Below are 12,273 nucleotides of genomic sequence, written 5' to 3' on the forward strand. Positions count from 1 at the left end.
ATATTAACAATAATCCACCCATATTAAAATTAAGTTAAAATTACGTGATGTTATTCTAGTATTATGTGATAATATCTCTCGTTCAGCGTCTTGGTGGAGTCTGATTTCGCAATTGCTCTCTAGTTGATATCACATGGTGCAATTGATAATATCCTATTGATGAATTGATTCAAGCTTGTCGTGCGATGTTACTGCGTGACCGGAAATGTAATAAGCGACATATCAATCGTGAGATGAATTTTGTTGATGATCAGTTGGCCAATGTGAGCCTCGCTCATCCTTTGGGTCCGGTCTATTTTGAGCAAGCTTTATCTTCTGTAAGCAGTTATTATTGTTTGATATTTTTGAGATCTCTTGACCTCGCGACATCATTTTGTAATTTCTCTTTTGTCGGGCTATTAGCTCCTTTGTGTAACCCAAAAAAAAATCTCCCTCAACCTTAAATAATTTGATACTGATTATTGTGGTCTCATCCTTGGTGGTAGGTGAAAACAGACGCAGAAGTTAATGAAGGGTATAAACCGTATAGGATTAATTGGACATGAAAATTAAAGCTTTCATTATGTAGTTAACGTAACATATTAAAGCTAAGACAAGAAATTAACTACTTTAATGCAGATGTGAGTTATTGTCAGTATAATGGTAGTATGCTCGTCCGTTGCATCCAAGTTCGAATCCTTTTCTTCTAAATTATAATAGTTTATAGGATATCCTCATATCAAAAAATAGTTTAACTAATTAATAATCGAAAGAAGCATCCAAAAGTTGAGGAAAAGCTGCCTGCATCTCACTGTCTTGATCCAAGATAGTCTCCACAAACGAACACATGGAAGTTGAAGAAGCTTGGTGATCAGGCCAGTCATAGCTCCTTTGACCTACAAAATCACATCCCTCAATTGCATCGGAGCTGCCTTGCACTCCAAATGTAGGGTTTTCTGGAGATGACATCATCACCCCATGCAAATCTTGTTCTTGCTTCAAATGATCAGCTGATGTAAAAGGATCGTACAGAAGATACTCCCTCCAATTGAACGAAGAAGAGGACGGCGTAATCTGAGCCTCGTGTGACTCCCAGCACGCGTTAGTTGGTTGCGAAAATCCTTGTCCATTAATATTAGGGTTCAAGGTCACATTGGTGTATGGAATTCCTGTGATGCAGGAAGAGTTTAATTCGGGTGCGAATGCACTTTTCGATTGCTTGAAAAGGGACGAGAACGGATGATTCCCGTCAGTGCTTGGGAGGCCGCTGATGTTTCCGTAGTCGGAGAGGATCTGAGAGTAGGGTTTGTGGGTGACAGGGTCAATTCCCATCTTGGAAAGCTTCTTTTTGAGCTTGGTGTTCCAGTAGTTTTTGACATCATTGTCCGTTCTTCCTGGTAGTCGTTTTGCAATGCGAGACCACCTGCACTACATAAGCATGGAGAGAGAGAGAGAGAGAGAGAGAGAGAGAGAGAGAGAGAGAGTTATTGTACATGCACTTCTAACAGAATTAATACAGGCTGTTAAACAGTTAGTTATATATACATATATAGGGTGAAAATTCGAAAACATACGCTTTTATACACCTTTTTTTAGGGTCATTATGTAATGCATTTTAACAATCCAAACCGTCTATCTTTTAGGTTTCTCTCAAAGATCATGTCTACCATAAATCATCCAAATTCAAAATCACATGACTATTGGATTAAATTTAGTGATATAAAATCGTATTTGTCTATTTTCTTCACTACAAATGAATATCTTAATAGTTCTGGATTCATCTAATTTTTTGTTTTGATACAATCATACAAGTGATGGTGAGACGGGGCAGTGCACCTAGGAATTCGAGTGCATAGAGAATAATGATCATAAACACTTGAGCTACAAGTCCCTTACTCCTAAAAGAGTTCATTAAAACCAAAATATCACACCAACCAAGTTAGGGGAAAATACCGCTTGACTCCTTACCTAATTACAAATCACAATATGACGTCTAGCTACAAATCACAGTATGACGTTTACAATATTATTAACTCATTAGAAACACAGAATTTCTTTTACATGTACATTTAAAATTTTAATTTGTTGTTTTTATTGGGAAATTCCCTAATTTTCTAGATATATTATTTACTTCTTCTCATGGTAATCTGGGTTAATTTCTTGGTTTTTATATACTTAAAGATATAATCTTGGTTATTTATGTTATATTTTACCAGTTACGTTCACATGAAAGGAGAAAAGTAAAAGAAAAACTACTCCACCTGCTTCCTATGGCCTTGTGCAGGTCAATGATATGCTCTTCCTCTTGAGGAGTGAAGTTGTCATGCTTGAGGTCAGGCCTCAGGTAATTAGTCCACCTAAGCCTGCAACTCTTCCCACATCTGTTGAGTCCTGCAGATAAACTCATCATGCAAACACGTAAATTTTAAACATCGGACGAACTAACGAAATAGTTATCAAACAGACGCTTAGATAAACAGTTAACGAAGTTAACCATAAAAATCGAACCTGCTTTTTTAGGAACCAACGTCCAATTTCCGACTCCATGTTTCGATACATAGGCAAGAATTTTTGGTTAAGGCACAAACCAACCTATGCGCCCTCTCTCTCACCCAGCTGTTTCAAATTGGATGAATTATTTGGTTAAGGCACAAGCAGAATTAAACAGTTGGACATAAGCTTTTACAGGTCGTGAATGTTCACAAACTTGGAACCGGACATGCATTAGGTTGACAATTTCAAATACGTACGTAGATAAAACTAGTTCCCTTTCATTTTGGCCCTAACTTTTCCAAGGGAATGTCCCCGCTTCCGCATTCATTGCAAGATTCAGTGAAGTTCACAGACAGAAGAAGAGATCGTAAATCGTCAAGGTAAAGAGCTCGTGATGCTTCAACGGATAAGGGATAACCGTTAAGACTCCCAAAATGTCCTTAACGTTAAAAATGAACAGTACCATGAGTATTTCGTTAAGACTCCCAAATTAAAATTTTCATTTTTGTAATAGTAAACTGCGCAACAAATGAATAATGTTCTAAAGTTTCCATCTGGGGCACAGCAGCTCCGAACATATATCTCACTATGGCAGAGCTCAATGTTATGTACACCTAAGCATTTAACCGCGCTCTGTAAATATTGACCTCCCTTAGGACGAACACGCATCGCAACTCTTCCTGCAATATCCAGGAAGGCCCTGTGTGCCTATCATATAAGTCGGGTTCTTTTGACATTCACCGGCTTTAGCCCAAAGGGGGCAGTTATCATTCTCGTCTGAACAACCCTTGCCAGTTGCAGACTTTAATAGCGACTTCTCGAAGGATCTCACATGAATCCACTTGGTTGCAGACCATTTCTCGCCCTCAATGACAGGGCAACTCCCGTGCAAGCTGCTTGGATCGGTGGTTCCATTGGGATGGAGACTGAAGAACATCAGGGCATCACCCTTGTACGGTTTCACTGTAGGGATACATAGACATAGTAAATAAGTGACTACAACACATATAAAACAGTATAACAGCAAATATGTTTTGTATGCATTTCAAACTATAATTCACTACCCCCTTCCGCACTTTACACAGAACATGAATTTCAAACCATATCATAATGTGATACCTGAATAGCCGTCTTTAGCACAATCAGAAGCGTCGTCATCCTTAATTTGAGACAGTTTTCCCTGTCAACGCATAAGAAGATGAATGAAATTCAAGAGGTAAGGAAGGAGAAAGAAAAGGAGGGCAAACGAATTCAGTCTTGCAAGTAATCCATTACCTCCGAATTGGGAAAGACTGTTTCCCCACCCTTTTCAACATTAGAGAGATACATTAATACAGTGGCGATACGGTGGCCACCCAATTGTTGGTTAGCCTTGTCATGAAAATAATCAAAATGCGGTTCGTACTTTTGACCGTGTTCATAGTGCAGTATCTGAATGGACTCCCCATTTTCTGATTAGAAAAAGAAAGGAAGTTCAACAAAGATGAAATAAGGCACTTTCTTAAGAGTCCAATAAACTGTAAATCAAAAGCGCGAGAGAAATTTTACCAATTGGAAGAAAGGTCCATGCAGCAATCCTAGCTTCAATGTTAGCAACTACTTCATCCTAAGGTGAAACATAGAACACCAAGTAAACCGTCTGAATTCAAAAGTCAGAGAAAGCAAGACACCATAGTAATGGAACATGGTTTGCATTTTCTAATAAATGCCTAAAAACAATCCATCACAATGGCTACATTTACCGCATAAGCTTTTGCATATGATGGGATTATCATCTAACATAGAAGCGCAACGGGTTTGAATCTCAGGGCATAGTAAGACGGATTAACTTGACAGCTAAAAAAAAATAGAAACTTCTCTTCTTCCGAACACGAATATACGAAGGTTTGATCAATGATCCCTTTCAGACTCATTTGACATGAAAAGTCTACAACCCAATTTGATTTAAATAAGATGCAAGAGGATGATCATCTTGACGCATACACTTGCTCTGAGTTCAATTGTCTATCAACGACGGAGGAAAAAAACATAACTATTAACCCTATGAATGTTAGACGTTTCAGGTCTAATTCCACAAATTGGACAACACCAAAGGCAAGTTAACAACTCCGCTGAACAAGTAGGTTCAAAACTGCGTGGAGGAACTCGTACGAGTTGAAACTACTGTTTACAGTATAAATCAATACGTAACATGGTATGTAGACGAACCTTCAAAAGTACATCGAATTAATTCAAAATCATTGCGGCATTAATGAAGTAATTCAAAATCATTCAACGAAGTAAAATGACTAATTCAAGAAAGCAGAGGAATTGACAAACCTGAGCTTTCAGAAGGAACATTCCGGAGCTCGTCCGGACTTCACTCTCTATACTCTTACCAGACTCGTTATCGGCCACCATAGACTTTTCTAGCTTATTCTTCGCCTACTCCGCGAAATTCACACAAACCAAATTAATACTGATTAGAGACTCTAATTAGTGAATTCTAGATGGACTAAAAACACATAATTCAACGAAAATATAGGGAAGAAAATCATTTACAATTTCAATTAGATGATCACATTCCTCCTCAGAAAGAAAACCCTTGAACAAAAACGCCCTGCAGATTGTCGATCACACGAAAAATTAAGAAAAAAAAACAATAAAATTAATGAAACAATAATAAAAAGAGAAATTCAGCAGAAATTATTAGAAATGCAATTGAGAGAAAAATAAAAACCTCACCTTGGACGCCATGTGAGCTGACTGACACGAGTCGGATCGAAGGTAGCAGAGGAAGCTCCTCTTCTAAATCTGATCACCGATCCCTCCCTGAAAATTCACACAATTTCCAAACAAAAATTAAATAAACGAAACTACGAAAATGTACACAAAAAATTACGTAGAGAGAGAGAGATATGGGAATACGTTTTCTTCTCGTCGAGCGATCCCGGAACGAGGGAATGGGCGAGGTGAGAGGAAATGCAGAGGAAACAGAGAGAAAGTGCGAGAAAATATCCAAGATCCATGAGAAAATCTAAGGTTTTGGTAAGGTTTGTAAGAAATGTCACAGAATCGGAGGAAGACGAAGATGGAAGACTTCGGCCCTTCCTAGGGGTTTTATGCTGAAAATGTACTAAATTGGTGGGTTGTTTTGCAAATTAAATAATTTTCTGGCAAAAAGTTAATTAATTAATTCGATTTTTTAGCTTTTTCTTCAGTTGGGACAAATAAAATGGGCGCCCACCGCATCGTTTTGGTCCGGTTTTGTTTCTGTTGTCTGCAGTCAAAGCCCCAATTGTGATTGTCTGGAAGGTTCCGTTTGTTTGAGGTAATGTAGGGTACACAAGGTCAAAAGGCTAGTCCAAAGAAAGAAAAACAAATAAAGGGTCTCAAGAGAAATTTCGGTAGAACTGTTTGATTGGATAGCTTTCACATATAGTAGATCAGTGTAGTGTTGGATCAAACCCATGTTTTGTAGCAATGTTGCATTGTCTTACTCATCAGGGGTCTGAAACTTATGATGACAACGGGGTTTAGGTCGTCTGCTTTAGCGTCGTTTGTTTTTGGATTTGTAACTAGTTGATTCAGCAGGTCAGTTTATACATGTTCTTTATCGGATTTGAATTTTCATGGTCAACGTCCTGCTGTTTGATCGACCAACAATCTTTATGAGTTAGGCGTAGTTAGGCACTACAACTAAATCAACTTCCCATTCGGCAGGTCAGTTTATACATGTTATCGGATTTGGGTTAGGCGTATATGGGCTTGCATTGTGTAACACAATGTTAAATATTGGGCCTAGAAATCTTGTGGGAATTCCAACTCCCAGGGTGCTGATACCCAACCTCTTTATTGTTGGGCCAGTTTATATTAACTGTTGGCCACACTTTTAACTTACGTATGTTTCGAAGGTAATAAAGCTACTCTTTTCATATATTTGTATAATTTTTTTTATCATTTTTCTCATATGGACGGGATTTCATGTGTTGGTAGACCTCACCTCTATTAGATATATATAGTACAAATGATGGTACAAATATGTGGTAGTGTAGCATTACTTTTTAAAGATTGATTAATTTCCTAAGACTATTTTTTCGGACTTGATGAGTTTTTAAGCACATTCTAAAAGGAGATATCAAATGTAAAATATCAAATTTTAATTTGAGAACTTATGTGGCAATTTGGTATCCTACAAAACTTCTTACTCCATCATATATCAGAATGTTTCATTTTATATTATTTTCCATTTCTATTAAAGAAAGTGGAAAGTAATAATTTCAAAGGAAACCAAAAAGGTTGTAGTTATTGTGGACCCTATCTTAATCAAATTAAAAATATTTGGAAGCACCTGCTTCAATTCAAGTCAGCATTTGGTTCATCGGTTGGAACCACTTTTGCTATTAAAAATATACGTTTTTGTCCAACTGACATTAATTTTTTACATCTCCTTAATTTGGAGATTCTCTAAGAAAATTTTCCGGCTCTAGGGTTTTTATCAGTTAACCTTTAACTGTGTTCCTAACTAACGCGATATAAAAATCTTTGGTTTTAATCAGTATTTAAATTTGTGATATTTTTTGACAAACTATGATAAAGTTCACAAACAAATGCAATAGCGACATTTATATTGTCTTGCACGAAACCTCTAAATCAATACCAATCAAACGAAAAATATTATTTAATGGGGCAACTAGCCTTTGGCTAATCAAAACTAACTCCCAATTGAAAACCAAAGGAAAAATACATTTAAACTCAGGGAAAAAAAATACCAAACCAAAGGAAAAATACATTTGAACTACTGCAACATATTAATTAATTAATTTCCATGCATGAGAAATTTTTTAGTGTGCCGAGACTACGATTCGGTATATTGAATGTCATAACCTGACTGTATTTTCGGCATACTGAAAAATTTATCGCCATGCATTGCCATGCATAGGTTGTTACCCAATATGCATGTGATTATCTGAGATTAACTTTTTGAGAAACAAAACACACACGCTAATTTGTATATAATTTCTGTCTTAATTAATCACGTTATGGCTAGCAGCCCATAATTTTATTGGCTGCAGCCGTACGCTTAGACCTTTCCTCGACGATGCCGTCATTCCCCGCCAATGCCCGGTACTTGTCCTTCCGCGTGAAGGTGGTGCACTCATACGACAGGCTCGCAGCGATGGTCCTCTGCATGCAATTCGCCACGTCGTAGCTCGACTTTCCGGCTCCACAAGTCAGCTCGTACGGCATCTTGTTTAAAAACGTTACTTCGTACGCCGGGCTAGGGTTCATGAAGAAGTAGAACGGGTCCATCCCCTTCCACCCTCGGGCCGTCGTCCCGTGGAACATGCTCATGCTGTTTGACATGGCTACAGGGACGAGCTCGTTGGTCAGCTCTGCAAACAGGGCGGAGAATCGTAGCAAAAATGGTTCTCGGCACGTTGTTCCCTCGGGGCATATGACGAGATCGCCTTGTTCTAAGAGGTCTTTAATCTGGTTCGCGTCCTTGACCCGGTCCCGTGTGAGTCGGACGGTTTTAATTGGCGAGATGAGTTCGGAGAGACGGGAGAGAGAGTAGGTCACGGCCGGGATGGGCCTGCCCAGAGCGATTGAGAGAAAAATCGGGTCGAGGAGAGTGCGGTGTGAGCAAATGAAAAGGACTCCGGTCTGGCCTGTTGATTTCTTGGCGGGAGGCGGTGGGGTTCCTTTGATGTACACCCGTACGCCCAACGCCCATAAAGCGTAGTATACGACGGGCATAGGAAGCAGTGCGCCCGCTGCCATTCGCAAGCAAGCTAAAGTAAAACCGACCGGGATCCAAAGAATTATAAGCAACGCCAAGAGCGGCGATGGCTTCTGAACCAGCCTTCCGTCGTGAAATACTATCGGTTTTGGCAACTTGTCGAGGCTCACCGCCGCAACTTCCGGCGTAGCAGGAACCACATAGCTTTCCTTGCATAACTTCATGAATGGGTAGTCCGTTTTTCGGTCGCCAAGCCCGACATCAGGAGCTGATGAGGGGTCAGTGCCGAACGCTTTGTTAAGCGCGTTGGCCTTGCCTCCGTCGACCAGAACCCCAGGACTGAGGACCCAACCTGTGGCTCTGCTTTTGTAGGTGGCGATCTCAGTCCCGAGAACCATGTCAGCGCCCAAAAACTCCTTCAAAAACGGCTCCACCATTATCCTCGGGTTTGCGGTCAGAACGCAGCGTTTCCCACACGAAGAAAAGACTCTCCACGTCTCGGGGTGCAAGTCGGCGGAATAGAACTTGGGGAGGATCGCACGCGCCACAGATTCTATGTCGGAGACTCTCATACCGGCGAAAGTGGCGAAAACCATGACACGAATGCCGGCTGACTCCGAGACAAAGTAGTACAGCAGACCAATGAGTGGAGACGCCAGTAGTAAAAAGAGAAGCCTTAGTATGCCGCCGGCCTCAAAGGCGACGAGGGCAAAGTAAGGGAAGGAGCTCCGTCCTCTTAGCAAAGTGCCGTCCATGTCCGCCACGACAGTGTGTTTTTCGCGACCGATTGAAGGGCAGCGGTCGATTGCCGGCAAGGTAGGAAGAGAACCTTCCTTCATACCGGTGGCCATGGAGGGGATCGAAAGTTTTGCAAATTATACCAACTTGGCTATGGAAAAATTGTTGGTACTAATATTTTTTTTCCTAGTAATTTGTTATTAGTACCTGCCTAATATGGTATGTCTGTGGATATATATATAGAAAGAGAGAAATAGGGTGGTTGCTTGAATTTTTTGACTTATGTGACCAATGACAGTGTCGCCGAGAGAATGGTGACACCATCATTTGACTCATTACCCATTTGTCTTGTGTTAGTTGCGTTGTGTGTATTAGGCTTAAATGCTTAATAATGAACGAGAGAAAGAAAAATGCTAATTATTGTATTAGGGCTTAAAATTATGGGCCAAATTATGGGCGTCGAAACGTTTCATTATCACATTGCGTTACTTAATACTAACATGTTTATATTATAACAAGATGTTGAAAAATTTAATAATAATATTATTATATTAAATTTATTAATTGAATGGAAATTAGAAGTGAAGCCATTTGGTGGAAAGATGTGCCTAATCAAATGAAGAGTTGCAATTTTTTACTCTTCATGAATAGTCACATGTTTTCCAAAGAGGTATCTCACATTCTATAAATAGGGAAGCCCCCTATAATCATAAAATAACTTTTCATCATACATATATATAGTGCATTAAATATTAGAGAGTTTCATTGAGTTCATATGAGAGAGTTTTCAACACAATCGTGGTTCATGGAGCCTTGTGATTTGGAGTGCTACTATTACAAGGGCGTGGTCGTTGTATCTTGGAAGACATGCGCCAATCAACCATGAGAAACCTAATAGAGCGTAAACTTGTCTTAAGGACAAAGTGTACAACACTGGCCTCAACCGTATTTTCTAGGTTTTTCTAATCCATTATGTCATGTTCATTTAGCATTGGTTACTCATGTGCATGCATTAATTTTGATATGTAATTGCATGAATTATTTCTTAAATTTTATGTGATTTAATATTACAATTAGACCCAATTATTCTAACAATCTTAAGACAAGTTTATGGTTTGATTGCTATGTTTGTTTGAGAATTAAATTATCCGTGATATAATACTTGGTCCCTATAGGCGTGAATTTTCTTCCTGATTAATTCTGTGGGAGAATGGTCTCATATCTAATCTTGCATATGAAGAAGTGGTCTTGTTTTGTTTACTGCAAAAATAATTATTATATTCTTGGTTAGTTGGTTACCTCTTTGCCTTGCATTGAATTTCAATTTTGTGATGCCTGAGCGTTAAGGTTACGATGCTTAGTGTGAACTCTTTGTTTGACTGGGGCAAATTTTGTATGTCAACTAAGTTATTAATGAATTTTACTTTTGGAAGAAATACATTGGGTAAAATTAAGGGAACTTTAACGAAAAGCTCATGGTACTGTTCACTTTAACGAAAAACCATATTTTTACACTAAAAAGTCAATCCTGGTACTATTCAGTTTACCCTTTATTTTGTCCTTATTATTAAAACTCAAAGTTTTCAAACCATTTTCATTAGTTTTCCTTAAAATTAATTAATTTGAATAATATATGAAATGGTGAAACGCTTTGGCTTTGCAAACCGTGAGAGTGTTGGGTATAGTAATCAAGATACGGCTTCACTCTATTATTATTATACTAAATATCCTGACATTATTCTAAGGACACGAGTTTTGTTCGTTACGTATTAGAACATATACCTACGTGATTTTTTGGGATATATGTATTTCCCGGAATCTCTTGCAATTGTTTAAGATAATAGTGAATTGCACACTTAAATCTCATTTGGTATTTGTAAACCATGCACCTTTTCAATCTAGAGTTACAATTAATTATCAGATTAATCTTGTCTCCTACGCATCATTTCACTTGGAAAAGGTACTATGGCGATGGGGTATCCAGTCTGGATAACCGCATAAGGATCGTTTGATTTCGGTCATGTATCAAGCATCTGCAGATTGTGCAGTCACCCAACAATTATATAGTTGGTAAAGAGAAGGTGTTTGAACATTTTCAGGACAAAGCATGATAGTAGTATCGTGTATATTTGTTGCTAGTGATCACAATAAGGTGATGATGGTCATTAAAATTGAAGCATAAAATGCCTATGCTCCTTTCGCCATAAGGTGTTGCCGGGCATTAGAAGGAACATTTGCAGAAACTGCAGACTTCCACACTTGCTTGAATAGGTGCTTCATGCATATTATTGTTTCATGTAAGATGATCACAATGATCATCATTTGGTGGTTGACAGTTATCTCAAGGTGATGACTTGGCCAACATTACAGGCATATGCAACTCTTGGTGAAAAATGTTAGTGTGCAAAGGGCATAGTTTTCACTGTTAATTGCCTACAAGGAAACAAGCAGAGTTTGCATCTTTATTATAAACACTGTGATTAACAAAGGAAAACAACATTGAGAGAAAGAAAAATAACTACTCCCGCAAAGGGAAGTAAGGTAAAGACAATTATTTCCGAGAAGGGAGGTACATGGGAGAATAATGTTTTGACTTCGAAGTGTGACTACTGAAATTGGTGTTGTCATTGATCAAAGCTAGGTATAGCCATGAGAACTCGATAAGTTTATAGGCTAAATGCAAAGTTCAAAACATGTTTCTCCGGGAAGATGCTATAGTGATACTTTAAGGCATAACAAGTGAAAATAGATAAAAACAAAATATCTTCATTGGTTCCTACTTCTTAAGTATGATGAGTTAGTAATTGATAGCATTAAAAAGCAATCACAATGTAAGGGAATTGTGGGGGTGGCTTAGCTATTTTTGAAAAATGATATACTTAAGTATAATGGAAAAGTAATTTGCTTCAAGAAAAGTGATATTCTTTAATTTAAGGTATTGAAAGGTTAGAGACCTTCCGAAAAAAAAAAAAACCTTAAATGTGGGGGAATGTACTCGAGTGTTAGCAAATTACTTTTTAAGTCCTAACATATGTTTTGAAGGACTTAGCGTTGGAAAACAACTACTCTCGAATGAATATAATTTCATAAATGGAAGTGCGCACCATAAGTGATAGTCATCAACCTAGTGGATCCAATTAATTAAAGGTTTGACTAGAGAGTAAGTTGTATCATCAAGGAGAATGGGTTAAAAGCCTACGTCTTAAGAATCGCCATAATGGCAACCCAACCTAGCTGACTGGAGATCCCAAGATCTAGGTTCAAAGGGACAACCGAATTGTGGATGATTCAATGGGAGCACTACGGAGATAATCTCCTACCTATGTCCTATGATGAAACAG

The 12,273-nt window shown here is 38.5% G+C and overlaps 3 protein-coding genes across 3 annotated transcripts; all 3 read right to left on the reverse strand.

Moving 5' to 3' along the window:
- Positions 1-658: 658 nt before the first annotated feature.
- On the reverse strand, positions 659-2,548 carry LOC103403369 (transcription factor MYB35-like; the record flags this gene model as incomplete). The annotated part of the gene is made up of 3 exons (XM_008342175.3): positions 659-1,402; positions 2,241-2,370; positions 2,488-2,548. Coding segments are annotated over 3 exons (855 nt in total), but the record flags the coding sequence as incomplete, so codon positions are not given.
- A 395-nt stretch (positions 2,549-2,943) lies between these two features.
- Positions 2,944-5,584, reverse strand: LOC103442307 (probable prolyl 4-hydroxylase 7). Its single transcript, XM_008381086.4, has 8 exons — positions 5,380-5,584; positions 5,197-5,283; positions 5,014-5,071; positions 4,792-4,896; positions 4,021-4,078; positions 3,748-3,923; positions 3,592-3,652; positions 2,944-3,435 (listed from the first exon to the last, which is right to left on the reverse strand). The coding sequence occupies exons 1-8, from the start codon at positions 5,478-5,480 to the stop codon at positions 3,125-3,127; spliced, it is 957 nt and encodes a 318-aa protein (XP_008379308.2). The 5' UTR covers positions 5,481-5,584; the 3' UTR covers positions 2,944-3,124.
- A 1,520-nt stretch (positions 5,585-7,104) lies between these two features.
- Positions 7,105-9,144, reverse strand: LOC103404395 (glycerol-3-phosphate acyltransferase RAM2-like). Its single transcript, XM_008343298.4, has one exon. The coding sequence runs from the start codon at positions 9,043-9,045 to the stop codon at positions 7,498-7,500; it is 1,548 nt and encodes a 515-aa protein (XP_008341520.2). The 5' UTR covers positions 9,046-9,144; the 3' UTR covers positions 7,105-7,497.
- Positions 9,145-12,273: the final 3,129 nt, after the last annotated feature.

This window comes from Malus domestica, chromosome 09, assembly GCF_042453785.1.
Source record: "Malus domestica chromosome 09, GDT2T_hap1".
Classification (NCBI taxonomy): domain Eukaryota; kingdom Viridiplantae; phylum Streptophyta; class Magnoliopsida; order Rosales; family Rosaceae; genus Malus; species Malus domestica.